The sequence below is a fragment of the Aulonocara sp. 'chitande type north' Nkhata Bay genome, linkage group LG15 (assembly GCF_057382095.1).
Source record: "Aulonocara sp. 'chitande type north' Nkhata Bay isolate Kocher_YH1m ecotype deep benthic linkage group LG15, A_spYH_male_GT1.1, whole genome shotgun sequence".
NCBI lineage: Eukaryota > Metazoa > Chordata > Actinopteri > Cichliformes > Cichlidae > Aulonocara > Aulonocara sp. 'chitande type north' Nkhata Bay.
The window spans coordinates 34,055,050-34,079,208 of NC_141358.1; the positions used below are offsets into that span (position 1 = coordinate 34,055,050).

The 24,159-nt window shown below is 42.7% G+C and overlaps 1 protein-coding gene across 1 annotated transcript in view; it reads right to left on the reverse strand.

The window, feature by feature from the left end:
• Nucleotides 1–24,159, reverse strand: part of kcnk10a (potassium channel, subfamily K, member 10a) — a 36,290-nt gene that overhangs the window by 6,277 nt on the left and 5,854 nt on the right. The window contains exons 3-4 of the mRNA XM_086263037.1: nucleotides 4,581–4,698; nucleotides 1,206–1,366 (exon numbers count right to left, since the gene is read on the reverse strand). Coding sequence (XP_086119163.1) covers nucleotides 1,206–1,366; nucleotides 4,581–4,698 — 279 coding nt within the window. The remainder of the gene's footprint in view (nucleotides 1–1,205; nucleotides 1,367–4,580; nucleotides 4,699–24,159) is intronic.

Consider the following 24,159-nt stretch of genomic DNA (forward strand, 5'->3'; position numbering starts at 1 on the left):
ATTGCATAAAACAACAAGGTTTCAACTTTTTTAGTTTAGACAATTTATGTGTTAGGGTCTTGGTCTGTTACCCAGTTATTTTAATTGAGTTTTGTGGGATTTCTGGTCTAGTTTTCTTTATGTAAACCTGCGATTCTTGGTTTTCTTTGGATTATATTAATGTATATTTTTCTCTTACTGTATCAATTCTGTTCTTGTTCCCTAGTTTTGTATATTATATTTTCCCTTAGTGTTCCATCCTTTTATGTCAAGTCTTCATCAAGGATTTCCCGTTGTTTGGTTATTTCGTGTTTTATTTATTTTATTTATGTTTTCAGTTTTAATTTTGCTAGTATTGTTTTCCCTCATGAGTTTAAGCTGTGTTCCCAGGTGCGGCGGAGGTGTGGTCCCGGGCGCGGCTGCAGGGGAGGAGTGGTGCAGTGAGCTCAACTGGGCGGTGCTGGAGACGCAGGTGAGAACAGCTGATGGCGTTTGGACTGATGATGGTTTCCTTCCCCTTTTATAGTGAGACGGGAGAGGAGCGGAGGCAGAGCTGGAAATCAGCTGAGACCGGAGCTGTCAGACTGTGGACGGTCATAACAAATGAAAACTAGAAATAAACGTGGCATCTGGCGACAAACAACTGTGCGTGTGTGTACGTGTGTGAAGTGCATTTCACACCAGGTGTCACCACTCTGCCTTAACCACCCTTTTGTGTATTTATAGTTGCAGTCTTCCCTTTTATCTTTGTCTGATCAGCTGTTGTTTATCCTTATTTTTACTGTGTTCCTGCTCCCGGCTTTGTACCTGTTCTCATCCCTTCTTATTCTGCAGTGTAGATTATTATTAGTTCCTGGTTTTCAGTGTTTGACTTAACGTTACTTTTTTGGATTCAACTACTAATCTGATAATAAACAGCTCACTTTAAATTTACCTGTGACTGACTCACACGCCTGCTTTGGGTACATGCATCTCTGGAGAATTACAACCCTTAAAAATACACAGCAGCTGTGTATTTAAACTGAACATAAATAAGTAGCATTTGAACAAATTCTACCCAGTGTGTTTCATTTTCATATATATATATATATATATATATATATATATATATTTATTTCAGTTTTTTATGTTAAACCAAGGACCCCACATGAAAAACATCTTACTGACGGCCATTTCATTTTAAAAGGCAATAAGTTACATAACACAACAGGACCACTGTGACTCACCCGAAACATTTTCTCCACTTTGGCAATGCTTTTGACAAATATGGTACCCAGCTGGTCCCCAACACCTGCGAGGAGGAATCCAAACAGCGGGATCCCAAATATTGCATACAGAATGCAGAAAATCTTCCCTCCCTCTGTGCTTGGAGCAATGTTACCATATCCTAGAGGGAAAAATGGAGATAGAGGGGGCTATATAGATCTACAATATGCAGGAAAAAAGCAGTTAAGCAGTTAGAAAAGAAGTTAGTGAGACATTCTACTTTGTATGTAAAGTTCATAGCAGGCATTGGGGTGGTTTACTAAAGACTGTTTAAACCCCTAGATCCTCCAGTCTACTGTACGTGTGAATACATGAATCCAGCTTATAGTGTAACACTCAGTAAGTTGGATGAAGTGGGAGAGTCTTCCCGGGGGAGAGAGCAGTGATTAGAGCAGACAACAAAGGACATGTAGATGAAGGGAAGAGAGGTGATGAGAAAGTGTTGTGTAGATATGGTGTTAAGGAGAGAAATGCAGATGGCAGTGGATTTTGTGAAAATGATGGAAATGACTGTGGTCAACACATACTTTGAAAAGAGTGAGTGACAAGCAGTGACATACAAGATGGAGGTAGCTGTAAACACGCACACTACATCTAATGCAGAAGGTACAATTTGGAAGTGAAGAGACTGCAACGTGGTGTCAGGGAAGAGTTGCCAGAAGACTGGGAAAGTACAGCTGTAGGGCTTAAGGAAACTACTAGCATGGTGTTTGATGTATCCACTGACAGAGGAACGTGGACAAGGAGACCTGGTAGTGCAATGAAGAAATTCAGGAGTGTATTCAAAGAAAATGTGAGACAGTCAGATGAAGTACACAAAAGCACTGGGAGGCAAGGTGTACAGGAAAAGAGGTGGCAGTGGCAAAGGAAATGCATTATAGTGAGCTGTATGTTAAGGTGGACACTAAGTGTGAAGGACTACTTTGAAGAACTGATGAATGAAAAAAATAAGAGCACAGAAGACAAACGGAGGAAAGTTATTGAATCAGAAGTGAAGGGGTAAGTTTAGTATGGAGTTAACTTAACGGTGAGGCATCTATGAGGAGAATGAAGAGTGAGTTCGACCAGATAATGGACTGAGAGGATACCTGAGGAATGGAGCAGCATGTGATTGTATTGTATTGAGCTAGGTTAAGAAGACAGGTGACGATCAGTGAGCAGTAGTATGACTTCATGCTGAGAAAGAGCACTACTACCAAGGAGGCTGTGTAGCAGGCAGCAGTAGGACCCAAATACAGGACTTGAAAACACCAGGGTTAAACAACAGGTGGTTTTATTAAACTAAAACAAAGTACAAAACAAGGAAATCCAACCTTCAACTCCACAGGGCAACAAACGGAGATTCAGACAGCATACACACCAGGTAATTAGGGTGATTGGGAACATAGCTGATTGGTATCCGACTAACAAGACAGGGGAAGCAAAACTGAATATGACACAAATGAGACGGGATACTATCAAAATAAAAGAGGATGGAACCACACCCACAAACTGAGTCCAAGACTGAAACACGTGAACTTGACACAGATACTGGAGCTAAACAAACATGCACATATGACTGACCGGGGAGACAAAAGCATAGCAAAACACGGAGACTACACAGACTACAACATGAAAAGACACAGAGAGGAGACTAGGAACAGACTTAATTGCCCCTTGGGGATAAATAAAGTCTCTCTGACTCTGACTGCCTGGATACGAAAGTGAGCTGTAATAAAACAAGAGCCAGGAACTAGAAATAATAAACTCAAGACCTACTAATACAAAGATTGAACTTAAATTCAAAGAAGTGAATCAAAAGTCATGAATAAACCCAAAATGCTGTGCTGAAGACAAAGGACCATACCAACTAAATATGCAATGTGTGCTTTGAGATTGTTGATGAAGAAGTATAGAGAAGGTCAGAAGGAGCCAAAGTGTGTATTTGTGGATCTAAAGAAAGCATATGATAGGTTGCCAAGAGAAAAACTGCATTAGGAAGTCTGGAGTGGTAAAGAAGTATTTGAGAATGGTGCAAGACATGTATGAGGATAGAGAGACAGTGGTGAGTTGTTTACTACAGATAGGGTCAAGGTGGAAGTGGGATTACATCAGAGATCAGCTCTGGGCTCTTTCTTGTTTGCATTAGCGACTAACAGACTGACAGATAAGGTCAGTGTGATCTCTAATGAGAGTAGGAAGCAGGTGGATGAGAGCACGAATAGATGGAGGAATGAAATTTTGTAGAAGCAAGACAGAAGATATGTGTGTGAAAGAGAGGGAAACTGGTGAAAAGGTGAACGAGATGGTAGTGAGGCCTGCTATAGTGCGATTTGGCGACTAGCACTGACAAAAAGACAGGAGACCGAGCAGGAAATGGAGCTGAAGATGGTGAGGTTTTCATCGGGAGTCACCAGAATGGATGAAGAAGATTAGAAATGAGTACATCAGAGGGACGACTCAGGTTGAGTGTTTGGAAGATAATGTTAGAAAGAAAGCCTGAGATGGTTTAAGCGTGTGAGGGCAGGGATAGTGAATATACACTACCAGTCAAAAGTTTGGGCACACCTTCTCATTTAATCATTTAATGGTTTTCTTTTTTTACTACTTTCTACATTGTAGATACTGAAGACATCAAACATATATAGCAAGATATATGGAATTATGTAGCAAAGAAAGAAATGATAAATGCGCCAGATGGCCTGGCCTCTACAGTCACCTGACCTAAACTCATCGAGATGGTTTGGGATGAGATGGACAGCAGAGTGAAGGCAAAAGGACCAACATGTGCTCAGCATCTCTGGGAACTCCTTCAAGACTGTTGGAAAACCATTTCAGGTGACGACCTCATGAAGCTCATCGAGACAATGCCAAGAGTGTGCAAGGCAGTAATCAAAGCAAAGGGTTGCTATTTTGAAGAATGTAAAATATAAAACATGTTTTGAGTTGAGTTATTTCACACTATTTTGTTTACTACATAATTCCATATGTGTTCATTCATAGTTTTCATGCCTTTCTTGACTGACTGGCATTTGTATCCAGGAATGAAAATGCTGATTTTGTATGGAATTTATCCTTATATGTGGTGGGTTACACGTACACTGCATCCAACTTCCTTAAGTGGAGAGTTATTTCTGTTTACTTTTTTATGTAAAGAGTCAAAAACCTCTATATTGCCCATGGCTTCCATATGCTTACATGCAGTTATACAGGCACAGTACTGAAGAATCTATTGAAGGATAAACTCTGGTGTATATTCAGAGGTTAAAGGTAATACAATGAACTATGCATTCCCTACATTGGACCATATTAAAATGTTCAGTATGTTCAGTTCAGTCTTTCCAAATTTTTATTACCTATAGTGGTGATGACAGTTCCAGCAAAAAAGAAGGCACTACCCAGATCCCAGTGGCTTGAGTTGTAGGAGGTATCACCAACAGGATTCACTCCAGCATTCACAGCCTCCACAGAGTGCTGAGAAGATAAGATAAGGAGAGAGAGAGAATCATGAAAAATGCTGACTGTGCTGTGGTGTTGATTCAGCTAAGTCTTCATATTTTAGTTCACTCTGAGGAGACAGGTTACACACAAGTGGCAACAAGAACGACAAGGCAAGACCTAAAAAGGGAATTGTTTTGTAGATTGTGGCACTTCACCAGTCCCTCACCCAGAGCAAACACCAACAGGCCTAAGGTCAGGGACTCAAAGTGCTACCTGCAGCCTTGCACCCCTGTTGTACCACCAATTCAATTCAATTCAATTCAATTCTATTCTATTCTATTTATATAGTGCTTAATCTAAACAGTTGCCTCAAGGGACTGTAAGTAAGGCTACTACAATAATATAATAATAATAATAATAATACATTTTATTTAAATAGCGCCTTTCAAAGCACCCAAGGACACTGTACAACAGATAAAAACTGGAAATATACACAATGATAAAAATAGAAGATAAAAGTTAAAAACATACAGAAATTTAAGAATAGGCAATTTTAAACAGATGAGTTTTGAGGGTGGACTTAAAAAGAGAGAATGAACTAATATTTCTGAGGTCCGGGGGTAGGGAATTCCAAAGTCGAAGGGCAGAGCAGCTAAAGGCCCTCCCTCCCATTGTGATCAGACGAGCAGAGGGAACAGAGAGAGAAAGAGAAGATGAAGATCTGAGGCAGCGGGATGGGAGCTTCATCTGTAATAAGTCAGAGAGGTATGGTGGAGAGAGAGAATGAATAGCCTTGAATGTATACAGAATTATTTTAAAATGGATGCGAAATTTGACCGGGAGCCAGTGAAGTTGCTTCAGGATTGGGGAGATGTGGTGGGTAGAAGAAGTCCTAGTAATAATATGGGCAGCAGAGTTCTGGACACGTTGGAGCTTGTTGATAGATTTTTGTGTGAGGCCAAATAATAATGAGTTGCAGTAGTCAATTCTAGAGATAACAAGATTATGGATGAGAATGGCAGTGGCGTGAGGTGTGAGGAAGGGGCGGAGGCGATTAATGTTACGGAGTTGGAAATATGCTGCACGTGTAATATTATTGATATGTGAGTTAAAGGATAATGTGCTATCGAGAATGACACCCAAGCTTTTCACAGAGGGAGAGATAGGGACCAGCGAGTTATTGATGGTGAGAGAGAAATTGTTAATTCTGGATAGCAGTCGTTTAGTGCCAACCAGAAGAAGTTCCGATTTATTGCTGTTGAGTTTAAGAAAGTTGGAGGAGAACCAAGAATTAAGTTCAGCTAGACAGAGGATGAGGGAGGGTGGAGGAAGAGTAGAGTCAGGTTTGGTAGAGAGATAGAGCTGGGTGTCATCGGCGTAGCAGTGGAACTGAATATTATATTTACGAAAAATATGTCCGAGTGGAAGAAGGTAGATGATGAAAAGAAGGGGCCCGAGGACAGATCCCTGGGGCACCCCAGTGGATAAAGGAGAAAGCTGAGAAGTGAAGGATTTTAATTGAATGAACTGAGTGCGGTCAGATAGGTATGATTTAAACCAGGCTAGTGGAGTGTGAGAGAGACCAATAGAAGCTAATCTGCTAAGGAGAATGGGATGAGAGATGGTGTCAAAAGCTGCACTCAGATCAAGAAGGATAAGGATGGAGAGGAGACCAGAATCAGCTGCTATAAGAAGGTCGTTTGTTATTTTTATAAGAGCAGTTTCAGTGCTATGTAGAGGACGAAAGCCAGACTGGAACTGTTCGTAAAGGTTATTATCAGTTAGGTGAAGATGGACTTGTGAAGCAACTATTTTTTCAAGGATTTTTGAGAGAAATGGTAGATTGGAGATAGGACGAAAATTATTAAATATACAATACAACGCAATAATAGAAAACAGGGAAAACCCCAATAATCAGATTACCCCTTATGAGCAAGCACTTTGGCCACAGTGGGAAGGAAAAAGAATCCTTTTTAACAGAAAATAACCTCCAACAGAGCCAGGCTCAGGGAGTGGCAGCCATCTGCCGCGACCATTTCAAGGTTCAAGGTTCAAGGTTCTTTATTTGTCACATGCATAGTTATACAAGTATAACACACAGTGAAATGTAGCCTGACACGCTCCTCGACATGTGCAAAAATTGGGGGGGGGGGGGGGGTGTAGAGGAAGAACATTATATATATATATATATATATATATATATAAAAACACCCAGCACGCCCCTGCGGGCGGTTTATCCTTCAAGCTCGGGTCCTCTACCAGAGGCCTGGGAGCTTGAGGGTCCTGCGCAGTATCTTAGCTGTTCCCAGGACTGCGCTCTTCTGGACAGAGATCTCCGATGTTGTTCCCGGGATCTGCTGGAGCCACTCGCCTAGCTTGGGAGTCACCGCACCTAGTGCTCCGATTACCACGGGGACCACCGTTACCTTCACCCTCCACATCCTCTCGAGCTCTTCTCTGAGCCCTTGGTATTTCTCCAGCTTCTCGTGTTCCTTCTTCCTGATATTGCTGTCATTCGGAACCGCTACATCGATCACTACGGCCGTCTTCTTCTGTTTGTCTACCACCACTATGTCCGGTTGGTTAGCCACCACCATTTTGTCCATCTGTATCTGGAAGTCCCACAGGATCTTAGCTCGGTCATTCTCCACCACCCTTGGGGGCATCTCCCATTTTGACCTCGGGACTTCCAGGTTATACTCGGCACAGATGTTCCTGTACACTATGCCGGCCACTTGGTTATGGCGTTCCATGTATGCCTTGCCTGCTAGCATCTTGCACCCTGCTGTTATGTGCTGGATTGTCTCTGGGGCATCTTTACACAGCCTTCACCTGGGGTCTTGCCTGGTGTGATAGACCCCAGCCTCTATGGATCTTGTGCTCAGAGCTTGTTCTTGTGCTGCCATGATTAGTGCCTCTGTGCTGTCTTTCAGTCCAGCTTTGTCCAGCCACTGGTAGGATTTCTGGATATCAGCCACCTCCTCTATCTGCCGGTGGTACATACCGTGCAGGGGCCTGTCCTTCCATGATGGTTCCTCGTCTCCCTCCTCTTTCTTGGGTTTCTGCTGCCTGAGGTATTCACTGAGCACTCGGTCAGTTGGGGCCATCTTCCCAATGTATTCTTGGATGTTCATTGTCTCATCCTGGACTGTGGTGCTGACACTCACCAGTCCCCGGCCCCCTTCCTTCCGCTTAGCGTACAGCCTCAGGGTGCTGGACTTGGGGTGAAACCCTCCATGCATGGTAAGGAGCTTTCTTGTCTTTATGTTAGTGGCTTCTATCTCCTCCTTTGGCCAGCCTATTACCCCAGCAGGGTACCTGATCACGGGCAGGACGTACGTGTTGATGGCCCGGATCTTGTTCTTACCATTCAGCTGACTCCTCAGGACTTGCCTGACCCTCTGCAGGTACTTGGTGGTTGCAGCTTTTCTAGCGGCCTCTTCATGGTTCCCATTCGCCTGCGGGATCCCCAAGTACTTGTAACTGTCCTCTATGTCTGCAATGTTGCCTTCTGGTAGTTCAATCCCCTCAGTTCTGACTACCTTCCCTCTCTTTGTTACCATCCGACTACACTTCTCCAGTCCGAACGACATTCCAATGTCATTGCTGTATAGCCTGGTAGTATGGATCAGTGAATCGATGTCTCGTTCACTCTTGGCATACAGCTTGATGTCATCCATGTACAGGAGGTGGCTGACAACTGCTCCGTTCCGTAGTCGGTATCCGTAGCCAGTCTTGTTAATGATCTCACTGAGGGGGTTCAGGCCTATGCAGAACAGCAGTGGGGACAGAGCATCTCCTTGGTAGATCCCGCACTTGATGGTGACTTGTGCTATGGGCTTGGAGTTGGCCTCTAGTGTTGTACGCCACATCCCCATTGAGTTCCTGATGAAGGCTCTTAGGGTCCCATTGATCTTGTACAATTCTAGGCATTCCAGTATCCAGCTGTGGGGCATTGAGTCATAGGCCTTCTTGTAATCAATCCAGGCAGTGCACAGGTTGGTCAGTCTGGTCTTGCAGTCTCGGCTGATTGTTCTGTCTACCAGTAGCTGGTGTTTTGCGCCTCTGGTATTCTTGCCAATTCCTTTCTGTGTCCCGCTCATGTATTGACCCATGTGCCTGTTCATCTTAGCCGATATGATGCCTGACAGGAGCTTCCATGTAGTACTGAGGCAGGTTATTGGTCGGTAGTTGGAGGGGACCGGTCCCTTCTTGGGGTCCTTGGAGATCAGGACCGTCCGGCCTTCAGTTAGCCATTCCGGGTGTCTCTCGTTAACTAGCAGCTGGTTCATTTGTGCTGCCAGACGCTCGTGGAGTGCAGTCAGCTTCTTCAGCCAGTAGGCGTGAACCATGTCGGGCCCTGGTGCTGTCCAACTCTTCATACTGGAGACCCTTTCTTGGATATCTGCCACTGTGATGGTTACTGGACCCTGTTCAGGGAGGTCGCTGTGGTCTGCCCTCAGATCCTCTAGCCACTGAGCATTGCCGTTATGGGTTGCATCCTTCTCCCATATGCTCTTCCAGTATTGCTCCGTCTCCAGCCTTGGTGGTGCTGTTCTCTTATTGTTCCCTTGCCACTGAGAGTACACCTTTGCTGGTTCTGTGGAGAACAGCTGGTTTATTCTCCTGCCTTCTATCTCTCTGGTGTACCTCCTCAAGCGGCTGGCCAAGGCTGTGAGTCTTTGCTTGGCAGTTTCCAAGGCCTCAGGTATGGACAGCTTGCTGTATTTCTTAGGCACCTTATTTGTCGCACCTTTCTGCAACTCCGTTAGTTGGCTAACCTCCCTCCGTGCTACTTTGATCTTGCCCTCTAGCCTCCTTCTCCATGGAGGGTACTGCCCCTTGTCGCTGTTCAACTTGTAGCCAAGCATCTCACTGATCACTGCTGCCGTATTGTAGATCAGCTTGTTAGTGTCGGTAATCGTGGTTGTAGGTATTGCCCGTAGTGCTGCATTAACATCATCTAGCAGACCTTCTGAGGGTACTTCACGTAATCTTGGTAACCGGCTACGGGGGATACAGGTTTCAAGCTTGGCCATGATCCTATTTTTCAGGTCAGTTCCTCTCGCACTCAACGATCCTTCTCCTATCGCACTTGGGGGGTATATATATATATATATATATATATATATATATATATATATATATATACATATAGTATATACACTGGGTGAATGTGCAGTAGTAGCAGCAAGCAGGTGAATTCTGTACATTAATATGAATAGACATCTGACTATTTTACAGGATAGACAATATAAACATATTTAAAATTAAAGGAATTGAAATGTACATTGTGCCTTGGTTTAGAGTGTCTGGAAGAGAGTCCTGTCTCAGTCAATTATAGATGATGTGAGAGGGCGGGTGTGTGTGTTTAGGGCACGGATGGCTTGGGGATAGAAGCTCCTCTTGAGTCTCTCTGTCCTTGCCCGGAAGATGCGGAACCTTCTACCAGATTGCAGAAGTTGGAACAGTTTGTTGCCAGGATGGGACGGGTCCTTCAGTATCTGCGCTGCTCTAGTCCGGCATCTCCTGGTGTAGGTGTCCTGAAGCGGGGGGAGAGCAATCCTGCAGCAGCGTTCTGCTGTATGGATCACTCTCTGGAGAGCTTTTTGGTCCTTCACACAGCTGTTCCCGAACCACGATGTCATGTTCTGTGTGAGGATGCTCTCCACAGCGCCTGTATAGAAAATCCTGAGGATCTTTGGAGAGACCCTGAACTTCCTCAGTTGTCGTAGGTGGTACAGGCGCTGCCTAGCCTTTTTGGTCTGGACCTGAATGTGGGCAGCCCATGTCAGGTCTGAGGAGATGTGGACACCAAGATACTTGAAGGACTGCACCCTCTCCACTGGAGCTCCATTGATGATAATGGGCTTGTAGTCTCTGTGCTGACCCCTTCTGAAGTCCACCACCAGCTCCTTGGTCTTGCTGACGTTCAGCTGGAGGTGGTTGTCCTGGCACCATGATGCCAGATTCTTCACTTCATCCATGTAGGCCGCCTCATCGTTGTTGGAGATGGCACCCAACACCACTGTGTCGTCAGCAAACTTCACAATGGTGTTGGAGCCATGGGTGGCCACACAGTCTGAAGTGTAGAGGGAGTAGAGCAGTGGCGAGAGGACACATCCCTGAGGTGCTCCTGTGTTGATGGTGATGCTGTTGGAGAAGCACCTGCCCACCCTCACCACCTGAGTTCTGCCAGTGAGGAAGTCCAACACCCATGCACACAGACGGCTGTTAAGTCCCAGATCCCTCAGCTTTGTGAACAGTCTGCAGGGCACTATTGTGTTAAACGCTGAACTGTAATCAACAAACAGCATTCGCACATAGTTACCCTGTTTCTTGTCCACGTGGCTGAGAGTGGTGTGTAGGACGTGGGCGATGGCATCCTCTGTGGATCTGTTGGATCTGTAGGCGAACTGCAGTGGATCTGTGGTGTCTGGGATGGAGGAGGAGATGATGTTCTTCAGCAGCCTCTCAAACACCTTCATTACTACCGAGGTCAGTGCAACTGGCCGGTAATCGTTCAGGGATGAGGGTTTGCTGTTCTTGGGCACAGGGATGATGGTGGATCTTTTGAAGCATGTGGGGACCACAGACTTCGCCAGGGACTCGTTGAAGATGTAAGTGAACACACCTGCTAGCTGGTCAGCACAGCAGCGCAGCAGACGGCCGGTGATGCCGTCTGGCCCCGCCGCTTTCCTTGTGTTCACTCTCCTCAGTGCCGCTCGGACGTCATGCTCCACGATGCTGGTCACCGGTCTCTCGCTGATGACGTCACTGTCCTCGGTAGTCAGGCGGTAGATAGCATTAGCCGCCTGGCTAACCTCGAAACGGGCGTAGAACCGATTCAGCTCGTTGGTGAATGCAGAGTCGGCGTTGATCGGCGCAGTGTCCCTGGCTTTGTAGTCCGTAATGGTGCGTAGTCCGTGCCACATACTCCGTGCGTCGCCCTGGTGGAAGCGGGACTCCACACGTTCCCGGTACCGGTGTTTGGCATCTCTCACCGCGCGCCGCACGCCGTATGAGGCCGCTTTGTAGGCGCTCATATCGCCAGTGGCGAGACCCGCGTTGTAGGAGGCGGTCCTGGCGTTTACTGCAGTGCGGATCGATCTGTCCATCCACGGTTTCTGGTTTGGGAATGTGGTGACTCTCGCAGTGGGGATAATCTCCTCCGCTAGCATATTGACGAAGCATACTGCTACTTCCGTAAACTCGTTGATGTCGACTGCGCATGCTCTGAACATGTCCCAGTCTACGTCGTTGAGTGCGTCCTGTAGCGTAGCTTCTGATTGGGCAGTCCACCGTTTTACTTCCCTCTTGGTCACGTCTTCCCTCCGTATGCTTTGTTTATACTGGGGAATGAGGAAGATGGCGTTGTGGTCAGACTTCCCAAAAGCCGGGTGTGAGACAGCTTTGTAGCCCTGCTTGTATGGCGTGTAGCAGGGATCCAAAATCCGATCCCCTCTCGTTGGACACGAGACAGGTAAAAGTTTGGCATGACTTGTCTGAGGTTCGCTTTGTTAAAGTCTCCTGCTACAATGAGGGCTGCGCCCGGGTCCTTGTTTTGAAGCGAGCTCAGCACATCATGTAATTCGGACAAAGCCATACCTGTGTCCGCTTGGGGTGGGATGTAGACCGCCGTGGCGATGACTGAGGTGAACTCACGGGGCAGATAGAAAGGGCGGCACTTAATGCTCAGGAACTCCAGATGTGGCGAGCAGCCGCTGGAGAGAGTAGAAATGCTCCTGGCATCACACCACTTTCTGTTTATCATGAAACACACTTTGGGGGTAAGGGGAGGAAGACAGGACAAAGACATGCTGAGGAAGAGAACCAGAGATTAATTATACCTTTTAAAATGCAGAGTGAAAAAAGGTGAGTGATGAAGACACAGTCTGTACATCATGGGAATGCCCCAGCAGCCTAGACGTATTGCAGTGTAAGTAAGGGAGGATTCAGGGTCACCTGATGCAGCCCAAACTGGTTTGTGAAAAAGGAAAGTTTCAAGGCTATTCTTAAAAGTAGAGAGGCTGTCTGCCTCCTGAATTCCAACGGGGGAACTGGTTCCATAGAAGAGGGGCCTTGAAACTAAAGACAGTGCCTCCCATACTACTTTTAAATACCCTAGAAACCACAAGTAAGCCTCTAGTCTTAAAGGGACATGCTCTAACGGGGTGATACAGTAGTATGAGGTCTTTAAGTTAACATGACATAACTGATTATTTAAAACCTTGCATGTGATGTGAAAGATTTTAAATTAGATTGTGGATTTAACAGGGATCAAAGGAAGAGAAGCCAGGATAGGAGAAATATGCTCTCTCTTTCTAGTCCTTTTTCAGCATCATTCGGAGACAGGGTATTTCTAATTTTAGAGATATTGCGCAAATGGAAGAAAGCAGTCCTATTTTTTTAATATGTGCATTGAAGGACATATCCTGGTCTAAAAAACAACTCCAATATTCCTCACAATGTTACTGGTAGTTAAGGTAATGCCATCCAGAGTAAGAATCTGGTTAAATGGACTGATTCTTTTATAGCACTTTTCTACTCTCCTGGAGCACTCAAAGCACTTTATACAACATGTCACATTCACCCATTCACACAAGCACTTTCTTCTATGCTTTCTAAGTGATTTCTACCTAACATTCACACACATTCATATTCCGATGGATGCATCAGAGAGCAATTTGGGGTTAGTATCTTGCCCAAGGATATTTGGCATGCACACTGGGGGAGCCATGGATTAAACCACCAACTTTCCGATCAGCAGATGACCTGCTCTGTCTCCTGAGCTACAGTCACCCCAATGGTAGCCAACCCAATAACCTCAGTTTTTTTTCTTATGTCTTTGATATATTCCTCATTTGTAACCTTCACTCTGAAACCTGACTGTAGCTCTTCAAATAACCCACTCCTCTGCAGATGATCTGTTAGCTGTTTTGCATCTACTCTTTCAAGAATGTTTGAGATGAAAGGAAGGTTGGAGATTGGCCAACAATTAGCTAAGACAGCTGGCTTCAGTGATGGCTTTTTAAGTATCAGTGTTTGTATTATTGTAGGGTCTTGAGGCAACTGTTGTTATGAATTGAATTGAAATTAACTTTTTCTACCACCTTGAAGGCCTGTGGTACCTAACCGATAAATAGAGATAGGTTGATCATATTTAAAATTGAAGCATTAATTAATGGTAGTTCTTCTAAAAGACATGTTGATGGTTTGGAGGAGGTATACGGCATATCTATCTTTAATATTATCATCACAATCTTCTAATAATTCACTGTAATACTAGTTTTTACAGTGTCACAAAATATTAGTTAACTTATATTTCCAAGTTCTTTTGTTCAGCAATTTATAAGTTCTCTATATAATCCATGACATTATTATGTGATATTTGTTTTCTACTAAATTATTTTATTGGGCAATTTTTAATCATGCAATAATTTAAATACTTAAAAAAATGTATTGGCATCTTTTTCATTCCATTACCTGTTCAATTCTAACCCATTTACAAGTTTGATCCTTATCTTGAAAATCTTTCTTTGCCATAACTCCCATAATAAACTATAAATACTGGAAGGTGGTCGGTGATGTTCTCTTGATTCCTGGTAAATATATAATCAATCACTGTTGAATAATGAGAAGTATAATAACTGGGTTTGATGATTTTGGGATATATACTGAGGCTGTATATGGTGTTGATTCATCTTTCAGTTTGTGCTTATTTCAGGTAAATATTGATATCACTATGTCAGAGGCTGGGTCTGTGACCAAGCGTTTTCAGTTTGTTTTGATCTATTTTGTGGTATTTTGAAGATGATAAGATTTAGGATTATTATTAGTTTGCCTCAAGTTTTAGTCTAGGCTGTTTCACCCAGGCCTTCTGTGTTAGTCATCATGTATTTCTTGTGTGCGTGTTTCATGTGTCTTCATCTCTACATCACTCCATGTTTCCTGTTTTATTTTGAAAGTTTTGTGTTTCTTCGTTCAGTGTGTTTAGTTTTACGCTTCCTCTGTGACGTCGTTATGTTCATTTGTGTCAGCTGTTTCCCCGTGTGTTTCCACTTCCCCTGATCACCTCCTGTGTGTATTTAGTCTGTGTATTTTCATTCATTCTTTGTCAGGTTGTTTGTCTCCCTCGATGTCACAAATGTTCTTTTTCGTGGTCGTCACAGTCTAGTTTTTCCCAGTTTAGGTTTTAGTTTTCGCCATTGTTCATTTTTGCCTTTTTTATTTTCGTGTTTTCAACCCAAATAAATGGCTCGCTCTTTGTTTAAATTTAGTTCAGTCTTCTCTCGTGTTCTGTCCTCCTTTGTCCTCCTCTCTCACACTACAGATAATACCACAGATAAACATTATTTTTAGGTTGTTTTTTTTACACCACTACTGACATTTCTTCCACCACACTTATAAAATTACCATCAATAAAGACAGCAACATCACATTCAGTTGTGTTTTCTCTGCTCTTGGAAATAATTTCATAAGTTGCTTCACCCAAGTCCATACCTGTCTCACTTTGCTTTATTGAAAGGGTGTAAGACCTGACTGAGGCAATGTTTGATCTTGTGAAAGTTGGTATACAAGCTTCTGCTGTTAAAGTGAATTATTGAAAAATGTATCTTCTGTCCTAACAGTACTTCAGAGCCCATATACTCCTTCCTTTTTCTCCTCAGTACATCCATAAAAGCCTAATTTATGAATATTTTAGATCCTTTGAGAAACTTTGCCAATTGGAGAATGGCCGTTCTGTTCTTGTACCACAGTTCTTCCATCTTGATCTCCCGCTAAAGTTATATACCTTTTTCAAGAGGATTTTCATCACTTTCTTCTCTGTTTCCACCTAGGTCTCTCTGTCAAATACCAGGTTTTTAAGTTTAGATTGTGCTTCCAAATATTCAGTTTTGTCAGTGCACCCAGCAGAATGTCACACGCTTTTAAATTGTTTGTAATGAGTTGTTGCGTTCAGTGTGTTTAGCCCTTTCAGCTTTTATGGACATCCTTTTTTGTGAACTAGAGGTTTGTTTTAATGTCTTACACCTCAATTCTAGAGTTTTGAATGCTTCTTGTGGTTCAGGAAGTGTTGAAAAACATTTATTTTTGCTTTTGCAGCAGTTTATTTACTTAAGTAACATTCAAATAGTCCTTCTCCGATTTGACCTCCATTATTAGCATTTTACAGCTGTTTGCCATAGCTTACCAAATTTTGTGGCTCTGTTTGAACACACAAGAACAGCTCGTGACACCTTCTTTGGCACACTCATGCCCAGGATGACTGTATGTAAACGTCTTACTACAGCTTCATGTTCTCCTTTTGAATGATAGATTGATAGATAGATAGATAAAATAAATACAACACAAAACAAAATATATCAAGTACATACAAGCTCATGAAGGTATAAACAAATGTTTTGTCTGAAAAAAAAAATAGGTCGAATTTTAACATTTTCCCTACAATCATGTAGCTATAGATATGTACATAACAATAATAATGGAAAACAGTGGTATCTCAAGGGATTCCAAGTGTTCCAAGTCCCATCAGCATCTTGGAGGGGGTGCAGAGAGAGGTTGAGGCCCCTCAGACGGAGTTCCCCGTCTCGCTTGGGAATCAACAAATGGCGAGAGAAGAACCCAGCTTGGTGGTCCCCAGTCTCGAAAGGTAAGCAACATAGCATTTCCACAACACTGCTCTTATTGTTCATCTTGGTGTGAATAGGAGTTATAAACTGTAAATTCAAAGAGTGAAAATTCGCGAAGCGAGAACAAGTTAGGCTCCCTTAGCAGGCCAGAGACGCTCTTGCTTGCTGAGCTAATGCCTTGGCTAAAAGGACCCGGCTAGCTGGACTGGGGAGGCCATAGCAAGGATGGGTTAGGTGTGTGAGCCCACAAGAATGAAAATAACTATGTAAAGCTGTAGTTGAACTGACAACCTTCAGCTTTCAACAGACTGAAGTGGAGGAACTAACCCACTAAGCCAAACAGCAACACACAATAAAAGTCAAGCTTGCATGTCACACATGAGCCAGTGGTAAGTGTGAGCCTGAGGCCAAAAGCCAAATCAGTCCTCAAATGATATTCAAATGTGGGAGGCATGACATGAAAAAAGAGCCCCTTTTCTCTCTGTCATGTCTGTGAAAGAAGCACTGCGCCATATAGTATAAATTACCTTGCTGCTGCAGAGTTAAAGAAAGTGTACTGTTGCGAAATCAATTTTACCCCTGTTCTTTTATTCGTCGAGGCATCCAGAGACGGCACCGGACCTCAGTAGTTATTTCACAAAACCTTTATTCATCTTTATTCATCTTCATTTAAGCATGCACTTCTAGAAGGGAAGACGAGGCCGGTGTGTCCTTCTGCAAAATCTTCACTCCTTCGTCTGTGAAACACAGTTTTGTAGGGGCGACCCTATCAGATGTACAGAATCAACTTTTTTGGGAAAGGCGTCATCAGTGTGTCTAGTACAGTGGTTCTTAACCTTGTTGTTGTTGTGCGCTGCGCTGTTTCGCAGACTTTTTTTGTGCAATTTTGCTTTTTTTTAAAAAAAAACACAAAACAAAACAAAAAAACAACGCATTGTGTTCTGTGTCCTGATTGGCTGTCCAGTACAGAATGCATTCAGCTTGTCAAATTAACATACATCTTCGATCGCTAGCAGTGTGACTCTGAAGTGCTGTACTGTATGCTTGTAAGTTTTCTCCCCAACAAAACAACATCGACAAAACGTTTTGCACCGTCAAAGGCACCTGCGGTAGCACACAAAAGGCAGAGGAAGATGCTAACCATCGCACAAAAAGTTGGACTTCTGGACATGCTAAAGGAAGGTAGAAGTTACCGTATTTTCAGATTATAAGGCGCATTAAGCGAAACAAAACAGTCGGATATGTCAAACTTTACTCAACTCATTCTTCTTGCTTCTGTACCATTGATTCATTAATGTTGAAATCGCAGCTCCTCTATTTCCATGTTCTGGACCTGAAAACAGGGTTTGATCTTTGGTTTCATTCTATAATACTGGACTTATTTTTCTATGAAGGTGTGAACTTTGAGAGTGTTTAAACAAGACAGAAAAGTGTGAAAATGTTCACCTATCGCAGGTTATTTTTAGAACGTAACTCCCGCAATAAACGAGGGACCACTGTACCTCAAAGAAACCCAGTCAAACACATTTGTGTGTTTCAAATTAAATGCTACATTCAGTATATGGCTAGATCAGTACAGTCTCCTTGCCTGGGGCAAAGCAACACCTTTTAGGAAACTGAAAAAAAGAATCAATTGCCCTGTTTTTTTCTGTTACATAACACTGTACTTTCTTCTCTCTGTGTGCATCTCCAAGTTTGTTTGCAGAGGTGCTGGGAGAGGACAAGGAAAGGGAGCTCATGTCAAGTGTCACAGTCAGCGCTGCGCTACCCTGCAAGTGTCTGTCCTGGCAGATGGAGTCTCAGTGTAATGAGTCACACTCAGGGTGTGACAGATAGCTGTTTGGCTGGCTGAAGGGCAAATACACAAGGACACACTGAAATTCTTACTGTCAGGACTAGAAAGGTTTGGTTTACAAAACCCGTGCTGGCAAATGGTATGGGGACTGTAATTAATTTCAGATCACTATAATAATTCATTGCACTACTGAGCACTCAGAATAAAATAAGTAGAAAAGTTACAGATTCCCATGACTGAGAATTGTTTGTGCAGACTTAGTGAAAGGAATGTGGGAGTAACTAGAGCGAGGTCGGGAGATGATAAACACGGCATTCACAGACAGATTTAGGTGCAAGAAACTGGGTAACAGGTCAGGGAAAAGTGTGTGTGTGTTCATCCCTAGATGAAGCTGCAACTGAGGGAGGAGAAGAGTGCAACCTGTTCGCCAATAACGGGGGCTAAAGTCTAACCTATGTCTCCGTCAATGGTTTTTGACAAATCTGATAGATGCAAATTCTCTTTTATAAATATGCGTACCACTAAGTTATGAGCATTTCTCTTCCGGTAGTTGGCTACAGCAAACTGCTGCAGATTGTGGTTTTTGGACTTGGCAGCGCTTCCTCTTACACAGCTGAGCCACATTTGGCTTGAGGGACGAAGCAACCGAGATGCTTAGTATGGCTTTAAGAAGCTTATCTGTAAGTTTGGACCTGAACTTTGACTTAAGCTCATTGTGGAGAAGAGTTTTTCACACAGATTGGTGGTGCCAAAAATGCACATGCTCCGCTTGAACATCCTGTAAAGCTCAGGAGAGGTGGGGGGCATTTCTGACAAATTGTCCTAGCTTGTCTGTGTGATGTCAACAAGAAAAGCTAAGTCCATTAGCCATTCAGGATCACTTAGTACAGAAACAGCCATCCCATTCTTCTCCATAAAGGCTTTCACTTCTGCTCTCAACTCAAAAAACCTCTTTAAGACCTTCCCGCTGCTAAGCCAACGTACCTTGGTGAAGTAGAGCATATGCCCATATGCTGACTCTATTTCCTTGAAAAAGGCACAAAACTACCGGTGCTTTAAGCCCCTGGATCTGATATGGTTGATGCATTTCACAACATTGGACATCACACTGTCAAACTTCAGGCATTTGCTGCAAAGGGCCTGCTGATGGATAATGCAGTGCAGAGCAATGGCTTCGTCCACATCCTCCTCCTCCTCCTGAAATTGTCTGTGCTCATCACCAACCTTTCTCTTCACGGCAGGGTTTGAAAAAACATGACTGTGGCTGGGTGACAAAAAATGTATTTGCACTGTGTGACAGGATATATTTTTTCCCTACTCGGTGACAGTTCATGAGCCTGACCTACGGTAGCACACACGTGTTAAAAAATATAAACCACCTAGTGCAACGACTCATGCAGGTGCCTGTGAGAAAAACCCCTCGCGTGGGCCACACTAATATCAAACTTTGATTTCAGGTAAGGGGCCGCTAAATATCGTTCTTGGGGCCAGAATTGAAACACATTTCAGGAAGATAGCCCCAACTGATAAACATGCTCACTGAATACCTCAGTCAGCAGAAACCCAACAAAGAGGAGCAAGTGGAGGAACCATCATGGAAGGACAGGCCCCTGCATGTTACGTACCACCGGCAGATAGAGGAAGTGGCTGACATCCAGAAATCCTACCAGTGGCTGGACAAAGTTGGACTGAAAGACAGCGCAGAAGCACGAATCATGGCAGCACCATGGCAACAAGCTCTGAGCACAAGATCCATAGAGGCTGGGGTCCTCTATGGATCTTACGCCCCCTAGAGTGGTGGAGAATGACCGAGCTAAGATCCTGTGGGGTTTCCCATTACAGCCAGACAAAATGGTGATGGCTAACCAACTGGACATAATAATGGTGGACAAGGCGAGGAAGACGGCCATAGTGCTAGATGTAGTGATACCGATTGACAGCAACATCAGGAAGAAGGAACGCAAGAAGCCGGAAAAGTACCAAGGGCTCATAGAAGAACTGGAGAAGAAGTGGAGGCTGAAGGTAAAAGCGGTCCCAGTGGTAATGTACACTGACTCCAAAAGTTATGCAAGTGGCTCCAGCAGATCCCAGCAACAACATCTGTGATCTCTGTCCAAAAGATCGCAGTTGTAGGAACAGCTAAGATACTGCGTAGGTCCCTCAAGCCAGGGAGTTTGAGGGTCATACGCATAGGACCTGAGCTTGAAGGATGGACTGCCTGCAGGGGCAAGAGGGGATTTTATATATATATATATATATATATATATATATATATATATAAAAAGAATACATCTGGAGGATAAGGACCAAGCCTAATCTGTCACAACCACATGAAAAAACTTACTGCAAGGAAGAAAAAAAAAAATACAGGCAACAGCAACACCCGGTGGAGTGACAGCAATACCTTATCAGTATTTTATGGCTGAGTGGGTAAAAAAGAAAAGAAAAACAAAATCCAGATTCTCCTGAATTCATACGATAGTCCCAAGAAATTAAAGTATACATGATAATATCTAGCAATGACAGACATACGTTTTAATGAAAGAACATACATAAGATGAGACAATGGATAATGAAATATTTTTCAACAGACGAATTGAGGTGAAGACCGTGATCAGCACTGGTCCATTATGGTGAAGAGAAAGCTGAATGTAAAAGTGAAATGTTTAGTGCTCCTAACTTGGAAGAGGTGGCTGGGGAGAGGGAGGCCTTGGCTTTTCTGTTAGGTTGCTGCCAGGTGACTGCATATAAGGCAGCCAGGCTATAATTTTGTTTTTAAAATATTGATAAATCATGGATTTTTCTGTGAAACATTTGTAGGCCTCACTAAGAAACACAAATGAGGCCCAGTTTTTTTAAAGTAACTATGTAACCAGGAAAATTACATTCTTGAAACTAAAAACCTCTTTTAGAAGTCCTAGACTATCTACAAAAAACAAGTATCAACAAAAAATAAATTTTTTTTTAAAGGTCTCTGGTAATTGATTATTTTTTTCCTTCTTTTTCTTTCTGCCACCTCTCTCACTTTATTTTGCTAACCTCTTCCTTTGAATACTTTCCAGTAATTCTTCGTCGCACCTCCAAGTCTTTGTCACCTTTCCTCTGTCCAAAGGATACACCAAACACTAGTTTCCTCAGCACTTCAGATGTGCTTTCCTTACCACCCAGATTGTCTTAACTCCTCCCTGAAATCTAAGCAACACTGTTTCTTCTTTAACTTCCTCCACTTAATCCACGCCTCTGTCTTCACTCACTCACATCCAACAGACTACTTTCTAAAGCTGCCTAGCTACATCCCCCCTGATACCAACATGCAGTCTCCTATCTTTTCAGAATAAAACCAACACTCAGAGGACGGTGCAGACACAAGCTGGAGCAGGAGGAGTGGCACCTGTTAATCTAATTCTCTGTAAATCTGTTTGCTCTAATATGGATCCAGGATGGCAGGGATGGTGCTTGCTGTGGAGGAAATACAGTTTACAGGGTCACTGGCTATCCTTTAATAGTCAGTGATATATATATCGTTTATATATTTTTCCACATACAGAGGGGATTATTTTTACTGAACAGCTAATCTTTCTATCTTTAATTCTGAGTTTATGGTTAGGCTTTGCGGCGCTGGCTTCATTGGTCAACCACTGCTTCTTAATGAGGAATATGTTTTCCAGATAACAAAAATCTTGTTTTCTAGGTTCACTGTTCAATTTAGAGCCTAAGCAATGTTTTACAGATGGCTGTAGACACTGACTGACCTCCTCAGTACCTACTGACAAATATTTGATTAAAAAAGTTCATAGATTCATTACGCCATAAGATCTGTTGGGATGTCTCCAATGGTTTAGTGGATAACACATTATCTTAATGTCACTGCTTAAATCCCAGCTAGAGACACAATTCCCCATTAAGCCTGCATCAGGAAGGGAGCAGCAGCGAAAAGTTGTTTTTATGCTTGAATAGGTCAGTTATAAGTGGCTTTAAAAAAAAAAAACACCTCTGAAAATAGTCACATAAAAATGTAATTTCTACCTTTTATTCTTTTTTCCAGCATGCGTGAGTTTTTTAATACATTTCAGAGCTCATCAAAACACAACTGTTAGAGTTGTCAGAGAGTTGTCTTCCAACCACTAACAGGAAGGTTAGTGGTTGAATCCCTGGCTCCTAAAGTCTCCATTTTGAAGTTGTGGTGTGACCAGGCCTAAGCCATCTGAAAGTCTGCTTTTTAAGTATGAGATAAGAAGGAAGGAATTCTCTTCTACAAAGTGGCGAGATCTGATCTTTTTGCCTACCGCTTACTTTCCCTTAACAACATAAATAACCACTTTAGGTTTTACTTTTATCCAATCACAGTTTTTTTTTCTCAAGGATTGGTGGTTTTACTATGCAGCTTTTGTGTTTCCCTTGTGCGCAAATGTGTTAGGCTGTGAAACCAAGCTGGCAACAATCCACAACAGCTTTCCAGATTTAGCTGCAGCAGCTGTGCTCTGCAATATCCTGTCCATTATCATACAGGGTTTCACTTTTGCTGAGGTCAATAAGTGTCCAGACCAAACAACTGGCTGTTACTATAATGGTTTATTAGCTGTGAGCTTTTGGCTGTGAAAAGCCCTGGTGTTAGCAAAGTTGAAAGTGTTGGGTCACAACTCAAATTAAGATCTGCTTGTGAGATCTGGCTTTCAAGCCTTGTTTCATTTCCCCTTAAATCATCTGTCAAGGTCTGCCCTACATGAGTTTCCAGGGAGATCATCTTTGCATTTTGAACTGTGGATTGTGAAAGTTTCTCACCTAGAATGCCAAAAAAGAAGAAAATTACTGTCTGACAGTCGATATGGATTCAGATCGAAAAGATCAACATCACTGACATTAATTCAGTCAGTCAATCAAGGAGATTACAAATGCTATTGATCAGAAACAGTATGCAGCCAGATTATTTCTACAGGTTGTACTGCAGTGGGTTAAAAATTATTGAAGTGACAGGAAACAATTTGTGAAGAATATTCCTCATCATGCTTGGACTATACTAGGTCCAAAGTTATTTATTATTTATATAAATGCTATTTTTAAGGTATCTGATATATTAGTATTATTTGCAGACAACACAAATATTTTTGTTCTAAAGGAGCTGCTGGATACAACAACAAACTCACTAAATTTAAGTAAAACTAAAATTGTCTCATTTGGGAATTCCCAAAGAAACTCACAACTGCAGATTCATGTAGATGATGTGGAAATTGAAAGAGTTCTTGAACACAAGTTTCTTGGTGTGATAATAGATGATAAAATAAGCTCTAATATATATCATATACACAACAAAGTATCAAGAAATATTTCAATTTTGAGTAAAGTAAAACTCATTCTGGACCACAGATCACTCCACATTCTCTATTGTTCACTGATTTCACTCTATTTGCATTACTATGCAGAGATTTGGGGCAATACTTATAAATGTTCCCTATCATCAATCTTCATATTGGAAAAAAGGGCCATGAGGATAATCCATAAAACTGGCTACAGAGATCAAACAAATCCACTATTCTTTAAATCAAAAATACAAAAATTCCCAGATCTGGTTCGTTTCCTTAATGCGCAAATTATGTATAAAGCAATAAAACAACCTACTTCCTGACAATATTCTAAAATTGTTTTTTAAACAGGAACGGGAATACAATATGAGGGGGGAATTAAATTTAAAACATCCCTGTATCCGTACAACACTAAAATCTTTTTGCATCTCTGTGTGTGGAGTGAAGCTGTGGAACAGACTAAGTGAAGAAAGGAATCAACATCCCAGCATGACTCAGTTTAAAAGCGGTTCAAAAATATGGTTTTTGCAAAGTACAGGGAGGAGGTGGGGGTCTAAAGGGGGGGTTCTCACCCACTATTTTCACAACAGTGATGTGTATACGTGTGTGTGGGTGCACAAGTATGTTTATATGAGTATATATGTCTGCAAATTGTATCTCTTTTGACAGGTTACTGGGGTTATATAGGTATATATATTTAAAATAAATAAATAAATAATACATGTAACATGTAATTTAATGGTAATAAAGAATTTCTGATGGACAG